At 37.2% G+C, this 20000-nt stretch overlaps 2 protein-coding genes across 2 annotated transcripts in view; one reads left to right on the forward strand and one right to left on the reverse strand.

Moving 5' to 3' along the window:
* Positions 1 to 746: 746 nt before the first annotated feature.
* Positions 747 to 3277, reverse strand: LOC138012774 (14-3-3 protein beta/alpha-B-like). Its single transcript, XM_068859663.1, has one exon. It carries the CDS (start codon positions 3204 to 3206, stop codon positions 2469 to 2471), a length of 738 nt encoding a protein of 245 aa, XP_068715764.1. The 5' UTR covers positions 3207 to 3277; the 3' UTR covers positions 747 to 2468.
* A 124-nt stretch (positions 3278 to 3401) lies between these two features.
* LOC138012771 (dynactin subunit 2-like) overlaps positions 3402 to 20000 on the forward strand; it is an 18274-nt gene continuing 1675 nt past the window's right edge. Inside the window, exons 1-17 of the mRNA XM_068859661.1 lie at positions 3402 to 3487; positions 3691 to 3759; positions 4514 to 4610; positions 5497 to 5657; positions 6977 to 7036; positions 8067 to 8087; positions 8469 to 8507; positions 8971 to 9011; positions 14082 to 14145; positions 14241 to 14312; positions 14940 to 15005; positions 15703 to 15747; positions 15853 to 15930; positions 17069 to 17140; positions 18203 to 18265; positions 18631 to 18670; positions 19542 to 19633. Of these exons, the coding sequence (XP_068715762.1) occupies positions 3449 to 3487; positions 3691 to 3759; positions 4514 to 4610; positions 5497 to 5657; positions 6977 to 7036; positions 8067 to 8087; positions 8469 to 8507; positions 8971 to 9011; positions 14082 to 14145; positions 14241 to 14312; positions 14940 to 15005; positions 15703 to 15747; positions 15853 to 15930; positions 17069 to 17140; positions 18203 to 18265; positions 18631 to 18670; positions 19542 to 19633 (1119 nt within the window). The 5' untranslated portion in view covers positions 3402 to 3448. The remainder of the gene's footprint in view (positions 3488 to 3690; positions 3760 to 4513; positions 4611 to 5496; positions 5658 to 6976; positions 7037 to 8066; positions 8088 to 8468; positions 8508 to 8970; positions 9012 to 14081; positions 14146 to 14240; positions 14313 to 14939; positions 15006 to 15702; positions 15748 to 15852; positions 15931 to 17068; positions 17141 to 18202; positions 18266 to 18630; positions 18671 to 19541; positions 19634 to 20000) is intronic.

Genomic DNA, 20000 nt, shown 5'->3' on the forward strand with positions numbered 1-20000 from the left:
TCAGACAGTCCAGGTCGCTCGTGTCCTGCACTCAAGTGACACGAACAACCTGGACCGTCCAAGAATCAGGCTAGGGTTGGTGTTGAAGGTGAGGCTCTGCAAGGTTAAGCACAGGAAATACTAAATACTGTTATTGACCTCCATCTTTTATGTGCATTGAGCTATCTTAATAAGTGGAAGTTCCGTCTGTCATTAAGATCTTCAAAGTGGGGCAAATGACACTACATGATGGAGCATAAATATCAGTGACACCTTCCAGTAGGGTTAGGCTACACCAACCCCAAAGTGCTTTTTGATTTATCAATTTTCCACACTTTGCTTGAGAATTTCTACTTCAAAGACTTGACCCTTTGCTTACTACACTGTTGACAGCGATCAACATCTTTACCCAAGTCAAAGAATTCAAAGAACAGAGGGTTTATTAAGAGCAAGTCACAAGGCAAACTTGTTGACGGTAGACACTCCTTTGCTGAGCTGTTTTCATCTTCTTCACTTACAGTCATCTAAGAATGGACACGATAGAAAAACATGTTCTTTGAAGTTTGAGTTTGGCAGCTGTTAAGAAAACTTTTGTGCACGATAGTTTGAAAGTATTTGAAGCATACATTATTATATCAGGGTCAATTTCTTAGAAAATCTTTGATATCCAGTCTTGCTGCCATTCTGGGTAAACTTCCAATGATTGAAGACAAAACTTGTCACGTTTGCAGTCAATTAGGGCATGTTTTCCTGTCACGTGTCCACAATTAGAGGAAAACAGTGGTAATAATTTTATTAGATCAAAAACCTTAAAATTGCCCAGCTACCATATGATGATGATGATGATGTCACGAACAAAATCTGAATCACAAAAAGTTCTTTATGCAGATTCACCGCATATAGAGTAATGAGATTCTCACTGTTACAAACAGGGACAGCGGTCAACCCTTTCAGATGAAAAAAAGGCATACTATACATAACAGGTAATACAAATCTCATTTCATAGCTGATTTATTGGCATCTAATGCACCACAACGGGCCATTCCATTTCATAGACAAAACCCCTATACTCCTACATGTAGTATTAAGGGTGTGACCGTGTCTCTAAGGGTAAGGAAGATCAAAGGGCTGACATATTCCCCCCCCCCCCCTCCCACCCTTCGGAAAAAGCATGACAAAACCGATTGGGTTACCCCCTCCCCCTGGATTTCCAAGCCCCTCAATTGGGGGGTGGGGGTGTGCATAATAAATGGAATGGCCCAACCTTCAACCCTAATCATCTCAGTTTAAGCACTGACAAACAATGTTTTACTCAAAATGAAACAAGCTAATGTGGTATAGTTGAGATGATTGTCTCAAACCTCAGTACATGTATCTTTAGGCTTGGCTTTGGAAGTTTGATTTATGGAAGCCATTCCCTGCTAGCAGAGGTCTTTTTTCGTTTGCATTCACTGGGCTGACAAATACAGGAAATGAGACCTCTGCTATGGGTCAAAACTCACTTTGATCCAAGCACCGCCCACAACCTTGGACAGCACTCTTTAAAACTGCATGCCCCAACATGTGTTCTGTTTGCTGCCTTTGACTTGAGCCCACTGTTTCCCATGCAATCCTTTACAGAAATTGTGCTCTTGCTAAATAGTCTGTCTTTAGACACCGTAAAATCCGTAAGTGGCCACTGGGCATTAAAAGGTTAATGAGGTAGAGTGAATCTAAATGCTGTTAAGTGAGCCTAACGGTCGCTAAGTTACCACCACGCACGCTCAACACAGTGAATTTCGACCCATGGCAGAGGTCTCTGTTCCCCATACTTGTCAGCCCAGCGAATGCAAAAGAACAGAGACCTCTGCTAGCAGGGAATAAAAGCCAAAGCACAGTTTTAGAAATTGGCCCTTCAGGTGAGATTCCAGTAGAATTATGAAAATAGCAGAAAGTGGGGAAAAGCAATAACATTAAATTGTGGCTCCACAGATTTTACAAAGTGTCACAAAAATTCACAAATAAACCCAGGACGGAATAAAAAATCAACATATTTAACTGAAGGGTCACATTCGCTTCCAGGAAATGTCCAAATCAACAGTGACGTAACCTTGATTTGTCAATAGAGGTTTTGCACGGCAGCCATGTTGCATGGCAGGAACAATAGATTCTTTTTCCCATGGGAGCAAATGTTCTTTCTAATGCAAAACATTTTCATTGTTCCTGCCATGCAAAACCTCTATTGAAGAACATCTTTGAATTTTCTACTCATGGAGCCGAATTTGATTGGCTTCTTCCAACATACCCTTTAGGACTAATATTCTATTGCAATTTATTAATTAATCTGATAAACATTAAGTTGTAGCCTACAGTTTTTGAAAAAAGACTCTTTAGCCAACGGTGACAATGAACACTGTTTCCAGAGAAGCCTTGTACAGTAGAAAATGTTCAAGTTTTCAGTCTTAAAACTAATAATTACAGCTTACTAAAAATTTCGCAACAGCTCTTGCTCAATCTCCTCCTTGTTCGTCCTGTTCATCGGCTTCTTGCTTCCAAAGCGTTAGATTATCTCGTAGCAGTTGCAATATCAAAGTGCTATCCTTGTAAGAGGACTCTTCCGTATTCTCGTTCTGTTCATGATCAATCATCTTTGCCATAGCCTTGTTAAAGGCACCCTCCGCCAGCTGGCATGCTTTGTCTGGGTCCCTTTCGATCTCATAGTAGAAAACAGAGAAGTTGAGAGCCAAACCCAGCCGAATCGGGTGTGTTTCTGCCAATTTGTCAGCCTTCTCTGTGGCTTTCTCGTAAGCTTCCTTCGAATTTTCTACTTTATCTTTATCGTCTGACTTAATCTCGACAAGATAGCGGAAGTAATCCCCCTGCATTTTCAAATAGAACACTTCGGATTCAGGTTTTTCCGCTAATTCCAGGAGTTTCGTCTTTATCAGGTCCAGGACTTCTTCGCACTTTTTCTCCAACTCGTTTTCGACATCTAGGCGATAGTTCTGAGCCAAACGCTTTTTATTTTCATCTTTTGCTTTCTCCTCTAGACTGTTGATAATTCGCCAGGCAGATCTTCTCGCACCGACTACATTCTTGTAAGCCACCGATAACAGATTTCTTTCCTCATCTGTAAGGTCCTCTTCGGTGTTTTCCACGACGTATTTCATCTCTTCAACCATGTCATCATAACGCTCAGCTTGTTCCGCTAACTTAGCGAGATCAACCTTCTGTTCTTTCCAAGCCATGACCCGCGTGAAGACGTAAATTTCCAAACTTTTACTACCTTCAACTCCCCTGATGAACGCTTATTTGAACGGACGGGAGCTGTCTTGATCACGTGGGAAAATCTGAACAAAATCTACCAATCACAGTAGTGAATAAAATCCGGGATTGTTTGGTGACATACACCCATCCCCCCGAAAAAAAGCGGGGGGAGGGTACGGCTACACGTACCTGTAACTTAGAGGAGCGGTTACTAGTATTAAACATGGCTGTTCGAAGTAAATATGCCGACCTACCGGGCATTGTAAGTTCTTTGTTGGCGTCATTTTGACTTTCTTTTGGTTTTCAATCACTGTTCAATCAAACCCAATCTTATTTAGTGGGGTACATTTCAAATCAGGGAAAACCCTCTAAGTTTTGAAGCGAAATATAACGTATTATTTCGACTGTCTTTCATTTCTCAAGTTTCAATTAGATAACTGCGAGAGTTTTCCCTGTATTTTTTAGGACAATGAATCAGATGTATTCGAGACTCCTGATGTTGTCGACAAAGGAGGAAATAGTGGTGATCCATCGGTAGGTGTAAAAACCGATATTGTGTTTCTTTTCGCCTTCATTGGTTAGATTACAGCGTTAAAGTACAGTTTAAACAATTTGAGTATCCTAAAGGGGTGGACTGAACTCTTCATTCTTATGCTTTTTTTACTCTCAAACTGTTCGTGGATTCTTCAGATCTGAAGATTGTATGGGGAGGCATAGATCACTTCACTTGAATTTTTTCTTAGCGAATATAATGAACTATGGTAAAATAAAATTAATGTATTCACACCACGTCTCAGTACCCCTCTACAGCATGAAATTTGTGAAATATGAACTATTATTTTTTCCACTATGTAGTGGTTGTGATCCTTATTTAGTTTTGTCATGGTCGAACTATGTCGCACTTGACCAGTATCCGCAAGACTGAAATGAAAAATTCCTCTTTGGAGCTTCCAAGATTTGAATGGAATCTTGAAGATTTTTCCCAAGTTGGTACGAAAAATGCATAATACTTGTAACTGAACAATAATTCATCAATTGCATGATGTAGTTTTCACTTTTCAAACACCATTTATTTTATGATAAAAGGGAAGTTCATAGCTAACTATTTGCTATATATCAAGGAAAGATCCACAGGAAATTCAAAATCTCGAGAGCAAAGTTCAAAGCTGGCACGCAGATTTGAATACTCAGTTCAAATTTGACGTAGCTTGACTGAAACAGTGGTTTCTGCATTACTTATCAGGTTTAGTTTGCAAAGTAGTTTTTTCTTGATCATTGTTCATTTAAGGTACAAAACGGAGATGAAAATGTACATTTGTTAAAGATTGACACCAATGAAGCATTTGATAAATTTAATGGAAAGTATTTAGATACAGCAGATGTTGGTGAGTATTTATGAAAATGATGTTTGTAATCTTTTGCAATCTGAGATACACTTGTTTTTCCCATTTATGCCGTGAATTGAAGTGAATTAAAACTATGCTGCAACTTAGATTGGCACCCCTATTGGTGATCAGAGTTACGTATTTTGGCCAGATATTAGCAGGTTTCACAGTACTCCTGGAATTCCTGGATAACTTGTTCTAAGACGTGTCCTGGAAAACTCCTTGAAAATTCAATAATTATTCTGGCTTCAACTCCTGGAAAACTCTTTAAATTTATTTTTTATTTAATATTAGTTGTAGTGCAAAAAAATTTTTTTTGAATGCAGATTGCAGATTGTAAATAAAAAAGCTGGGGAACTGAGAGGGTTGTCCAATACTCCGACATAATGAGATTCATGGCATGTCACAATAGACATCACAAAGTGTCCCCCAACCTTAATCCTCAAAAAAATAGTAACACTTTTGCAAGACTTAAAGAGCGGGACACTTTGTGACACCTTGTGACACTTTGTGATGTCTGTTGTGACGTACCAGGAATCTCATTATGTCGGAGTATTGGACATGTATGGGAACTGATGATGAATTAAGAAGAAACGAAATTCATCAAGTTTGATATCTTGGATTTGTTTTGTTTATACCCTGGATAACTCCTGGAAAGCTCCTGGAATTTTATAATCCCCTGGTAGTACAGACCCTGTATTATCCATACATAAAGGGGTTTAAATTATATTTTCTAATCTTTGAAGGCTTGTGCCATTGTTTTGAAATGATCAACTAAGTGTTTTTGATGATCTTCTTTTATCTGTAAACAAATAACACAACAGCCATTATACCCGTGAGATTGGCAAGATCCAAGGATTCAAATACATATTTGGTTGTTTATCAGATTTCTCTGGAAGATCTGGTCCAAAGCGATTGAAAGGTTATGTTACTAAAACTGAGTATGAAATGTTAGAGGAAGGCACGACTAAGGAAACACCACAGCACAAATTCAACAGACTTCAACATGAAATAAGAGAGTTGGCAGAGGAACTTGAACAGATTAAGGTGTGTTTTTCCATTCACATAAATTAAACAATTATGCGTCAATGAAAAAATTTCATTGGAATAACAGATAGTGTTATTGATTATCTGTTATCTCATAGCCTAAGTAACAGTTTTAAAGATTTACTGTATTTTTTCAATGGTGACAAGGATATACTTGGTAAAAATCCAGTTGCTCCTTTTAACAAGTCAATCTTCAACCTTCTACTTCTGTGTTTTTGAAATATATGACTAAGGAGATGGTGCTTTCTTTGCTGTGTGTTACGGCAAAAAGATAACAACAGAAAGATAACAACTTTGCAATTCCTACATAACAGTTTATTTAATTGTAACAACTTCTAGTGGGAGTGAGCGACTACTCTTATTATAATCTAACTGCAATCAACACAATACTTTTTTACACTTATCTGACCACAAGCAAAGCACTGTCCTTTTCTTTGACAGAATTTCCCGAAGACTTCTTTCACAGTATCCTGGGAAACCACCCACAAACTTGATAGCAGTGTCACACACGAACGGGGAAAACCCTTCACTTGTTACACAATATCACTTGGAAATCACAGAAAGGGAAGAAGTCGTGAACCAACACCGACGACTGACTAGAGGGCCGCTTATATAGCTATCTGAAGAGAGTCTAGAAGTTTCCAAAAGCAACTAGTTTACAGTTGTTACAATAAAGTCTATTTTAAAACTGACGAGTCACAGTTCTAGAAAATTCCTATGACAGAAAGCTTTGCGTGACATAGACCTTTGCGAACTTTCTAGACAGTTCTGATCCTGCTAATGGTTGCATCTAGTACACGATGTATCTTTGATGATGATGCTGATAATGATGATAACAATCCAGAGATCTAAGACAATTCTTATGGATTGTTGTATGTACATGTAATAGTGCAACATTTGTCCCTAATTTTGTTTTGAAGAAGCTGGTTTGATGTTATTTTTTGTTGAAAATATTGTCAAGTTTGTTACATTTAGTGGTAAGGGGTAAGTACGCATTTCAACCTATTAGAGGTTTTTCCATAAAAAGTAGGCCCAGCATTGAGTTTTTATTCAAACAAAATAACTGTATTGGAGTGAGGCTTGTTGATGTTAAATAAATGTGGACCCCTCTTCCAATAACGACAGTTACAGACCCTGTCAAATTCTTGGGATTTTACTTGTCAATAGGGATCGACAGTGTTAACTATTTGCTGGTCAGTGGCTGTGGAGAGGTGGTAGGCGAAGGGTCAATTAGTTTACAAATCGTTCCCCCCCCCCCCCCCCTCTCTGTACAGTCTCTTGAGATTTGTCCTTTATCATGGTTAATTTTTTTCCTTCAGGATACAGTTGAAAATGAAAATGATGAAAAGAAGCTATCAGCAGTTTCCTTGGTGCTGGAGGTTTGAGCATTAAATGTCATTTTCACATTCTTGTGTAGGGGATTCATTGTAACAGTTGCATTAAATTTCGCTTTTAAAGGGGCGCTGTTGTTAACTCAGGACTGTGTAAAAACCTAATTTAGTACTTATTAAGCTCACACTAGTCTTATGACATTCCTTACAACATACTGACAAGATGTGAAATAATATATTTTATTTTATGACACAAATTGCTATTCGTATATAGTTTTTGTTGAATTTCTGGAGACGGTAAACTGGCCAGTTTTTCCTCGTTGCAATCCAGTTCCATCCTCTCCATCCTTGGCTGTAAGCAGCAAAGAATAGCTTCATTGCAAGTCAATCATTGATGAAATGATATATGAAATAGATCATATATGAACTGCGGATATGAAATAAAGTGAAGCTATGATCTTCGCAGTTATGAACGCAATTTTTGCAATTGCGTAGAGAAGCCTGAAAAATTCAAGACTTCAACGGGGTTTGAACCTGTGACCTTGCAATACTGGTGCAACTCTCTAACCAACTGAGCTATGAAGCCACTGACGTTGGGAGCTGGTCATTTGTGGGTTCTAATGTTCCCGTGAGGAATGAATCAACGATGAAATGATATATGAAATAGATCATTCATGAACTGTGGATATGAAATCAAGTGAAGCTATGATCCTTGCAGTTATGAATGCAATTTTTGCAATTGCGTAGACAAGCCTGAAAAATTCAGGACTTCAACGGGGTTTGAACTCGTGACCTCACGATACCAGTGTGATGCTCTAACCAACTGAGCTATGAAGCCACTGACGTTGGGAGGTGGTCATTTGTGGGTTATAATGTTCCCGTGAGAGATGAATGAACGATGAAATGCAGTTCATTATGATCTATTTCATACATCAGGGTCATCCTTAATCTATTTTATCAATAAATTCTCCATTGCTAACTTACTGTGTACTTTATGCAATTGTTATAGTTAACACAACAGTAGTCCTCAAAGTTGTCACCTAGGAAAATTGTGGCTTGTGTTTTCTTTTTATTGCAGGTTCAGACATTACAAAAACAGGTATGGTTCTCTACTATTGCAAAAAGAAAAAAGCAGATCTCAGGTGACGGCTCTAGTTAAAGTGTTCCCCTTTTTTAACTTTGTATCCTCCAGCTATGACCTGCAAGTTATTTCATGACAATGTTTTGGCTACTATTAATTTTTGTAATTTAATGGAATGTGATAATTAGTGACAGATGCAAAATGAAATGGGCATCTGCATGGAATCTGGATATTTTATTTACAATGGCAAGCAATAATATGAAAATCATGGCTGTCACTGTGATTTCAAGTCACCAAGTATACAAATCTAGAAGGCATAGTCTTTCTTCGTGTCTGTCTTTCCCATTGTGCACTTTCCTGTTTTAATTTTAGTTTTTAATTTGTTTTTAATTTAATTAGCTTGAAGACTTACATCTGGTCAATGTTCTTGGAAAGGAAGTAAGTCCCACGAAGGCATTTTAATTTCCTAAAACCAAAACTTTTGTAGGAGATGCATGACACTTTTAAACGAATAAACAAGTAGAGTGATATAAAATAAATATCAAAAAATGTCAGTAATTTTTAAAAAGATCACGGACGTTTCGGGTGAAGAAGGGTTCTACACCCGAAACGTCTGTGATTTTTTAAAAGATTACTAACACTTTTTGATATTTATTTTATATCACTCTACTTGTTTAATTTATTTTCCTGTTGTTGTTGTTGTTGTTGTTGTGGTTGGTTTTTCATTAACAACATCTAAGTCCATTCAAAAACTGTGTCCCCCTGAACCGGGCTTACCCACCTTTATAGATTTTATTCTGGCAAAGGCCAGACGATTTTACGCACAAAACTGGGGATGCGTTAGCTGTGAATGTGTTAATTAGTTATAGTCACAGATTTGTTATTTTTTTCCTCATAACAGGCCTTAACTTTGGCATCTACTCCTCAAGCAGGATTGTCAGAGTAAGATGGCAATGATTATCACTATAACAAAGGAGACTAATGTCACGCATGCGCATTATCAATGGCAAATTCAATTTTATTTGCATTGTGATTGGTTGAAAACCTTCGAGACAGTCTTAGAACGCGGGAAGAAAAGATGTCGACGCTGTCGCTAGTTGTAGGTTTTATTGCATTCACTTTCAATGCTATCTATGCACTTGTGGTACAAATACCGAAAGAAGATGGACAAAAGCAAGAAAGACCTCGGCAATTCCTTCTACTTGAGAAAGTCCTTTATCTCGGATGAAACGAAACATGCTTAGATCGGCTGTTTTAGAATGATGCGGTGTGCTCAGACTTGTCAAAGAAATGCGCGAAGTTGGAAAAATTTTGCCTTATTTGCAACGCGTATGGTCATGATTGAATGTGCAAATCACAATATTGAATAATGTTACGTATTAAAGTAACTGGAACCGGCATTAAAATTTTCCACTGTGGTTTTTTCACGTGGATACCCGCGCTTGAAGTGCATGCAAAACAAATTTGCCAGGTTGACGGGATTTGCTTATGGCGTGTCAGTGGTAAATGAGCTGGTAAACCGTTCAAAGGATGTCACAGCTTAAAATTTATCAATGAATGGAGTTAAGGTAAGTAACAGAAAAACATGACAGAAGAATTTCGTTTGTTCTCTCTTTTAAGCGAATACATTCTATCCGGACGAAAGAGTCATTTTGCAAAATGTCAATCGGTTTATAGCATTTTCTGTTTAAACCAAACTCTGTCATTAAGAGTACAGGACTTTTGTCTCCGACGTTGGTCCACGAAAAGCCGTCAACTGGTGATATTTTGTGAGCCAAAGATAAGGTTTGACTAGAGATATTCCCGGTAAAAGTGGCACAGCGAATACTGAACCCCGACGTTTCGACTTCTCCGTTTACCAAAGTGCTTTTCTTTGTCGACGAAACAGTGCTTGTTTTTTCCACCATCAAGTGATATTTTCTCGGGACTAAGACATCAAAAGTCTCTGTATTGTTAATGAGTGATTTTCATACCTTCTGGACATTTTTTTGTCTTTTCTCCTCTTGAAATGTGAACTACAACCGTGTATATTTGACGCGCAACTGAAATTTTCTTACCCCAAATCAGACAATGGCGTCAGTGTTCACGTTACTTTCGGTCAAATCTCAGCAAATATGTCTTTGTCCAGCGATCGCCATTAGTATGGAAAGCACATATTTGTGAAGAATCGAACTGCTTTGAAAGTTTTCCTTCAAAAGTGGCAGGGCGCACGAAAATGCCCTGTGAAAGTAAACCTAATGTTCATCGAAACTTGGCACTTTGTGATGCGTTGATTCAACTCTGGGTGAAATTCTTGAGATGCAATGCATTCTTAAATGCAATGTACTGCAAATAAGACTCTTGCTTTTATTGCAATAAATATTAGTCCCAGCTATTAAAAATTATACTTACCGTATTTACCCGTGTATAGGTCGATCCCATGTATAAGTCGACCCCCCATTTTTGATGGCAAAAAACGCAATTTCTTAATTTCTTTGTCATATTTCATGGGACACTAATCTTGTATTCTTCGATTTCTGGAAATGTGGATACACAAAAAAATCAGGGCCTCAAGCGCTTAATAGTTTTGTTGTTCAGCAGCTGTTGTATATGCGGCATTTTGTCCTTGAGTTTCGAAAAAGTTCTCTGAAAATCGAACATGTAAACCTCAAACTCACCTGTTTCGTTGTTCAAGGATAAAGGGCTTTAGAGGATAAACACAATGCAACATCACAGAAGCAGGAGTCAATCTTTGAAAATAACTTGCGAACGATGCGAAAATGTGCAAGGTTTAATTGGTCCTTGACTTACAATTTCTCAAATGACAAACAAAACAAAACTCATAAACCAAACAATACGAAGTTTGCAAAAGCATTTAAATCTGCCAGGTTTGTACAGGATAAAGAATAAAAAACAATCATTACCAACCAGCATTTTCACGCAAACACGAGTGACGATGCTTGCACGCAAACACGAGGTATTGCGTCAGGTTACTAAGCCGTTGAACGATCGTGTTTTATTCGAAGAAACAGAAATGCCTTATAGAGCTTTCCGCCTTTGGAAAACGAAAATTTCCAGTGTCTATTTCATATTTGTGCTTGTGAGTAACTCTGCTTCAACATTTAGAGTTGGACAAATCCTTTTTTATTTCAACTGGAATTGCTTACATTCGTTTTGAAGTCTTTTGTCATTCATTTGTAAGTCTTTTACAATGTACGTCAGCTTTTGTCCATTGCGTTCGTTATGCCCAAGACAACATTATTATGTTAATTTTGAGTAAATCACTTAGCTGGAACTTGGCTCAAAATCTTTGACCCGTGTATAAGTCGAGGGCGATTTTTGGAGCTTCTTTTGAGGCCATAAAAGGTCGACTTATACATGGGTAAATACGGTAATTACATAAAAAATGTTTAGTTAGTGTAGTAATATTTACAAATAAAAATGCCTGCTTACCACAACTTTGCACTGCACTTTTCGATTTGATAAATTTCTTACTTTAAATTTGGTGGAAACTGTAGTAATTGAAATTTTAAAGATATTTACAAACTGTATAGTAAAATTTACATGACAAGTAATTATTGTAAAATATAATAATTTTGTTCATGATGATTTACATGATAAGTAATTATACATTATATTTGTAAATAATGCATATTTTAAAATTTTCATTCCCTTGTGTGGCTGCCTTGCATGGGTGTGTGTGTCACTATTTGCACCTTTCTGCTTTTGGAATCCCATTTAATAAATAATACAAATATAACAATTCTTTAAACTTTGTACAGTGAATTATTTTACCTTTGTCTGCACATTCAACTTTTATGAGACATGTGACTGTGTGCAAGGAATGGCAGCAAAAATAAACAAAAACCAGGTCAATTAAATTTTTTGACACACAAAACAGCCATAATATTCAGGTATACCTTCTCTTCAATTTCTTCTGCAAGTTTTTTGCAGTTACTATAAGTTGCCATACACCAAGAATGAAGTAAAAAATAAATTTAATGAACACAAAATGGTGTGTGATGTTCCATCATCCTAAATCAAGGTATATTAATTACTTAACACTGTTGGAATCAATATTAAATTTTATTGGGACATATTAGTTATTAAATACTGGCTCAATTACTGATACGGTAATATTATTGACGTACTATATTTAATAATATTATAATATAAATCCCTTTCACCCCTAAACCGGCCATACTTGGTATTTTACTCTTCAATAGGGAACCCCCAGGGGTCAATGGGTTAATTAATAGACTAAAAACATTTAAGATCAATGGCTGCACATTTTGTACACTTTCATCCTGATGTAGATAAATTTACTTTATTCTCTGCAGTGAGATAGTAACTTACCACAAAAGTGAGCAATGAATATGAATGAGCATGAACTGCCCACATCGAAAGTAATAAGTAGTTAATATTGTATCAGAGTTCTATCACAAAGTCTCCTTTGCCTTTAATTGTCCTTTTAATTTTAAACATTGCACAGAAGACAAGACCTACTTTATGTATTTCCAGACATCCCAATTTTAATTGTACATTTAATGTGGGTGTAATTTTACATCTTCAAATGGTCAAGTGAAATTTTTACCTCCCCAAAGAGAACTCATTCAGAAAATTTCAGTACAACCTACAAGTCTGATGGCAGTGACCACATCATTTGTCACTATTGTATAGATTTCCTAAGAACATCAACATCACTTTTGAATATTCGCTGGTAGCATAAATGATGAAAACAATGAATAATTACCATGGCTAGACTTAATGGAGTTACCATAGATTAAGGACAGAATTATCCAATAAAGTAATAAACTGGAACTTCATTATTGACTCATTTTAGCATATATTATCAAACATGCCTTCATGATCAGTTGATGTATCTAAGAATAATGTTTTGGTTCCGTTAAATGAAAGTTCTTGAAATTTTTAAGGTAGTGTATCTTGAGAGTGTTTGCACATGAGATAAATGCAGTGAACCAGGTTGGCCTCAGACACATACACAAAATAGCGGCTGGTATTAAATTTCTGTCGACGTATCTGTTGAGATAAGATGTTCTTTCAAAGGACTGAGGACATCTCATAACTCTAAATGATCAATGAAAGAAAGCGAATGAAGTGACAAATTACTTCCTTCCAGCGCTGCATTCAAGTTGGATAAATCGAAGCCTGCGAGCTCGAGGGATATATTTCGCAACCACGTTAGATAGTACTCCCTTCCCAACAAAGGAATCCGGCCTTTGCTCGGGTCTTTTCGCACTTTGATCATTTGTTGTTCACTTAAATGGAGAAGTAAAGCTAAAAAGTATAAAAGGTGACTCGAAGCAACTTCAGAGGCGTTGCTTCCCCGAGCAGACTAAAAGGGCTGCTTACAAGAAGCGTAACGAAAGAAAAATTCCCACCGACTAAAATGCCCCTTGCAGAATCTTTCCCTGTCACGTAAACTTATAAATGACCTCCTTCAACTGGCAGAAGCTATATAGAACGATCGAAGAAGCACAGGTTGAAATCACCGCTTCGAAAGCCATCTTTGTTTATATTACAGCGTGCGGTTGGAAAACTGGATACTACAATTTTCAACAGCCAATCAGACAAAAGTCTCCTTTGTTTATCACTATAATATATATTTGTTATTCTCATTGCTACCCCTTGTCCCATTATTGTCATCTGTTATTGTTATGTTCATTATCTTTATTCTGAAACAGACACAAACTTAATGATTTTGTTTACTGTAGGCAAGTACAAAGCGGCTTTAACCAGAGGTCGTATGTAGAATAGGCTGAGTTTTAATCAATCTCCATCTGCCCTGGAGGGGTTTTCAACGGGTACTCTGGTTTTCCTCCCTCATCAAAATCGACACTCAGTCAATAACCTCCGCCTGCAGGCAGTTACCCTTGATGGGGATATCTTCTGGTATTCTTCCCTTTCATTTAAGTGAATGAATAAAGCAATTCCTCAATTCCAAAATTCATTTTAAACATGAAGCATAAAAATATTGTAAAGTTTGTTTTTTGGGTTTTGGTTCTCTTTCAGGCGCTTACAAACTCAGCTAGAAGCTTTCAAAATGTCTGATGCAGCTAGTGGAAAACAAGCAAAGGTGTGATCATGTACAAATTTCTCTGGCGTGTATTTTGGAAATTTTTGCAAACATTTGGACTGTATGGAAACGTTTTTGTTTGTTTTTGTGTTTAGGGAGATGACAGTTGTGTTACATATGAGCTGTTTTACAAACCAGAACATGCTAAATTCAACCAGCTATCAAAGGTGTGGATTGTATAATGTTGTGAGCAATGCAGTGGTCAGTAAAATCAAGGTGGCCACCACAACCATGAATCCTTGATAATTTCAGACAGAATCCGCCTGTTTGTTTTCGTAAAAACTGATAAAGTACTATCTGACTCATAAACATAATTTTACAACTCATGAGTCCTTCACGTTTCAGTTATTCTTTCTTCGCAAGTGTTTTTTGTTCCCAGAGTTCAGAGCATATTTACTGAACATTACATCATCTATAATAAAGCATAATTCGGAAAATGCGGAATAACAACATTGTCACACACGTTCCCACAGAACTCTGTACTTACATATAAACAGGCTAAAAGACAGCTACAAAACTAGGTAAATAAAACAGTTTCTAAATTTTTAATGTCCAGTAAGTTCAGCTTTCGACGCCCACCTAGCTACTTGTTTCCTTATAACTAATGGTCCCCTGCTCACTAATAATATTAATTTTATTTGCCTACCATCTGGAAATCTTACAGTAGCTAATTATAGCAATTTACAAATGTACAACTGTACCTTGCTATAATATCAGATTCGTATTTCATTATTATCATGTGACACTCAGTGAATTACATATCCAGAGTACTAAACTGCTGACTTTTCGTTAAGATTAGTGAAATGGAGGAGAGAGTACAAAAACTAGAGACTGTTTTGGGCAATGACCCTGGACAACTGGTAAGTATAGGTATTTCAATGTTTGCTTTTTGTTTTGTACCACAGAAGTATGACAGATAAAAGTCTGGACTTTAATCCTATTTTGTTTATTTTGGGGGAACATTCAGCCAATCTTGAGCAGGAAACAAGGCCTGAACTCTCCTAACTGTCACACTCCATTTTCTGTAAACTTAATGTAACGTAGACTAATGCAGAGAAATGCTTGGTCCTCTAAATAATCTTCTGCACTATAAACTGTTTGTATACATTTCAAATAGTACTTCATTTGACATCATACAAATGATGACATCTTTATTCAAGATACATACATACTTAATTGACCACTTCCCATAGGGGCTTTTCAGGGCCAGTGAACAACAATCATGACAGAACAGAACGTTCAATAACAACTGTTAAGAATCCCAACTGGCTGGCGGCAAACCAGTTGGCTATTTACAAGTGCAGCTGGGAAGTTGAACCAGGGACTACCAGGAACAAATTCAACCAGTGGTCAGAACGTGTCTTGAACCCGGGATCCCCAGATCTCAAGGCAAGCACCCTAACCACTGGGCCACGCTGCTTCCTAATATGTATCCAGAAGCCATTTACCATATTTTCAAGGGAAACCATTGTACATTGAAAAGGATTTCAGTTGGCATTCAAGCATCATATGTAACAGTCTTGAAAACAGGTTTTCAAAGTCTTTGTTTTATTGCAGTCTTCAATAACTGCTGATCTTGACACTAAGGAGAAACATTTATTGGTGAGAACTATTTTATTTTGTTGCCAGTTGTTCTGAAAAGAGCAATTTCATGATATTTGTATAATCCTTATTCATGATTGACAAATGAAGCATTTTTGTTGACAGGCTGCTGTTTCAGCTCTAGAAGCTAAAGTTGCATTACTGGATGCAACTCACATTGAAAATGTTGATGCACGCTTACAGGTAACAGTCCTTGATTTTAAAGGGGAGAGGTCACGCAATTTTAGGCAATTTCAGCACTGATCAAATGGTCATAGAATTAACTAAAATATCAAAATAACTGTTCAAAACTATAGAAGAACTCTAACAAAACACAGGGAAGCCAAGAAGGGACATGGATGGACAAAACTGGAGAGGATTGAAATGGATTGAATTTGGGTAAATTTGAAAAACGTTGGCCCACCTTTTTTCAAATTTATATCAGTCTATATCAAAGTGTCATTTACAAAGCTTGAAAATCATTCTCAGTTGTTATGTTGCCGTGATTTTGCAAATGAAAGACTCTTGCTCTGCCAATTTGACGTTTAGAGCTCATAATTATTAACAAAATTAAACAAAATTACCTAAAATAGCGTGACCTAGCCCCTTTAATGGCTCCATATATCACATCTCTTTAAACAGTTCCCAGGCCCAGGTTAGTAGAATATTGAATCAAAATAATGAAAGATCTAGTGCTCTTTACTCTATCCAAAACTACTTGCTTAAAGTATATTTTGCCTAGTTTTCCTACATCAAACTAAATTACTGAACTAAATTTTAGTTTAGTAATATATATTGTAATTTACTTAGTAATATACATGACTGTTCCTCTCCCTCGGTTAGTTCTTCAGAGTCAGTGAAACAAATAATAAAAAAAAAATTGAACAGATTTACATGTAGAGAACTGAATCTGATTGGAGGCAGACCAGTTGGCTATTTACAGGCACAGCAGAGGAGTTGAACTTCCAGCAATAACTCAGATCAACTCCAGCTGGTCATTGGACCAGTTATTGAACATGAAATAATTATTATTTTAAGGTTCCCTGCTGTAACCAGCTGGAATTGCTGCTTCTCTTCCCTACTAATAAAAAGTTAGCCCTGTGTCTATTCACATCTCTTTGGCAAAACTAAGTACAGGCTCATAGAAATGTTGTTTTATTATACTGCATTGCACACACTATCTAAAAATGCTTAAGTGTATTTGACATGTACAGCTGAAACTTGCCACCATTTAGCATTTTAGTCCAAGCACTTTTGCAAAGTGATTGTTCTAATTCTTGGAATTTTATCTGGTAAATTTTCTCAACAGCTTTCTTTACACTGTACCATTTTTTGTTTTCAGGGCATCTTACACCACATCACTGTTCTGACAGAAAAAAAGGAGGAAACAGAAAATACAGCAAAACGTAACAAGGTAATGCCAAATAGTCAGACTCCTTCTCAAGCATTATTTTCATCTCTTTGATCTTCCACTGCCTAGTGTAACAGAGATAAACAGAATTCTTCTCCAAACGTTTAAGGTGGCCGAACACAGTTTTCGCACGCATTTTTGCTAACGCAATGCAGCGCGCGCGCAAGGACTGCAAAAAAAAAAGAAAACATACAGCAATCATTTTATTTGCCCAATGCTTCTGCTATCTGTACTATTTTTCCTCATAATTGAACAAAGTGTTTTGATGGTTTTAGTCTTTTATGAAAGGTATGTTAGAAAAGGTAACGATGCAAAGAACTCCACAATTCGCAGATTTTTCTTGTTATTGAAAGAACCCAGGTAAATGCAACGCATGCGTAGTAAGTTAAAACATTGCGATTGAATGCGGAATAGCTTTCTCGGAAATACGCCTATTTCTCGAGAACCACTCGTTAGGATTCAACGAAATTTAGCACGAAATTACTTTAGGACGTAAGTAACTGGAGCGTTGAAAAAATTTGAACTTTAACAGAGGAAATTCTAGATATTCCAGTGAACCTTCAACAAGGGATAATTAAAGATCTCTCTGTCAAATTGTTATTAAAATAGTGTTAACTTGTGAGCATCGTTACAAGCTTGTTGCATGCAAATTATAAAGAAAATCTAACGACCAGATTTTCTGCAAATAAACAAAACCGATTTTAATAATAAAGGTCTGTTTATATTTATTCATGTTGCCATGGCAACGGTACATACGTCAGGTTAACTATATAAAAACCGAGGTTCGTGTTGTTAACTTGCTTGCTACCAGTTTTGGCGACCAAAGGATCAAGTGTTTTAGAGAAAAAGGTAAATGAAACATAGGTATCAAAAACTGTGTTCAGCCACCTTAAAGCTTTTAAGTTATGTCACTGTGAGTTTATATAACCAATTGCGATTTATTTATGATAGCAATCTGTGAAATTTTTCCATTTTTCTAACCTTCCCTTAAAATTACATGTAGTTACTCATCCAACTTTCTCCCAAAATGAACCTGTTGGAAACTTTGGAATATTTATTTTTTAGGTGTCTGAACTTTATGATCTTTTGAGTAAGTGGGATTCCTTTGTAGATGTTGTTCCAGATCTGGTAAGTGTTTCATTGAGGTCAATCTGATTTACACCATCACCAGTTTGCACATCGGGTCATATCACATGAAAAACACCTTTCTGATAATGAAAAACATTAAAAGGAGAGTTACTGGTATTCATTATCCTATTCTGCAGTGCAATATTTCAAGGAAAGGGTAGATTTATGCACGCATTGTAATCGGTAGCCATAATATTACCTGGACAGACTAAATTTTGGGGAAAACACGAAACGTACCTGGCTCCATCAGAATATTTACATGTACATTTAATTCCTTACTCATATTTTGCTCTTTCATATGTCAGAATTACCTCATCTTGCAGCTTATGTGAATGAATTTTTTTTGGACTTTTTTAACTTTGTAGATATCGAGACTACAATCACTGAAATCTCTCCATGAGCAAGGTATGCAATCATCGTCTCAGGTCACATCTACACATAGGCATGCGCAGTATATTCCTGACCGTATCCGACAGAGCGCAAAAAGCGCTGATTGGCTAGAGGATAATGACGTAAAATTGCTTTGTTCGCGTAACTGTGCCTGCGCAAACTCGAAAGATTCGAAGTGATCGAAGTAAAGCCGAAGTGAAGAATATCATTCTAGCTTTTGTCAAATTTTGTGAAAAGTTAGACGAAACATATGCTAGATGCAAGAGGCTTTCTTTTAAATTTGTCGTCCGCCATTTTGAAAATGGAATGGTGGCAACACAAGTGTGATTCTAGTGCGCATGTCTAGCGGTTTTTGCCCTCTGTCACCGTATCCCCCTTGATAAAACCATAGACATCAGTATAGGTATTGGTATACATCTTAGAGCGGTTTTCAGTTGAGTGTCGAAAGTAATTAGCGAATTGCTTTGTTTTTGCGTTACTTCACTCAGTGATTGGTTTAAAGTTTTCACGCCACTTTTTCAACCAACCTGAAGTGAAACCAAAACCAATTGTGGCTCGCGTGTGCACATTTTGCCGCGCTTTGTGTCGGCTACGTGTAATTACTTCGAGTTTTGATTGGCTTACTGGATTGTCTCCGTCCCTTTTGATTCGCTCGAAGACAAACAGAGAATAGACAAAGACATTGTCCACTACATTATCAGACATGCAGGAATGCTCTCCAAGTTGGGAGGACATCACTACATTGTCAGACTAACAAAGATGGCAGCAAATCAAATTAATGGCGATTTTGTGTAAAATAAATGTGTAGTTGAGACTAGAGTGTAGCAGGTCTGGCTCAGCATGTGTTACATGCGAGTATTGATTTTTTCTTCCTATCATCTTGTAGCAAGTCACTTTGGTCAGTCATTGATTCAGCTCGACTCATCCCAGTCTTCATTGAGCAGCCAGATGCAAGGCCAGGCAAAACTGCTAGCCGAGGTTAGCCATTGTCCTCCAATCCGCACATTGCAAAAGCTTAATTTGAATATGTTTTCATTTCAGCCTGAAACAATGGACATGTTTTCGAGGCTTTGCGGAGACGCAGGAAAGATTTGTATGAGTTTTTCCCCAAATCCTCAAGCTTATGATCTCCATTGTCTAAGAAGAGTAAATTTTAAATGCAGTTAAATGTAATTTAACGGAGTTAACAACAGGAGAGCTGATGTGCCAGTTGTGCGGTTATGTGCGGCGTTGTCAGGTCGGTGCATGTACCGCGATTTCATAGCGTTGTTGATGTGTAGCGGAAGAAGCGTGTTTGCGGATGATTTTAAGCTGTTTATTTGTCCTCAATTTGGTTGCCATTCGT

The sequence above is a fragment of the Montipora foliosa genome, chromosome 8 (genome assembly GCF_036669935.1).
Source record: "Montipora foliosa isolate CH-2021 chromosome 8, ASM3666993v2, whole genome shotgun sequence".
NCBI classification, from domain to species: Eukaryota; Metazoa; Cnidaria; class Anthozoa; order Scleractinia; family Acroporidae; genus Montipora; species Montipora foliosa.

Excerpts from the sequence above, each read along its gene's own strand:
- LOC138012774 (XM_068859663.1), bottom strand. The coding sequence starts at position 3,206 with ATGGCTTGGAAAGAACAGAAGGTTGATCTCGCTAAGTTAGCGGAACAA.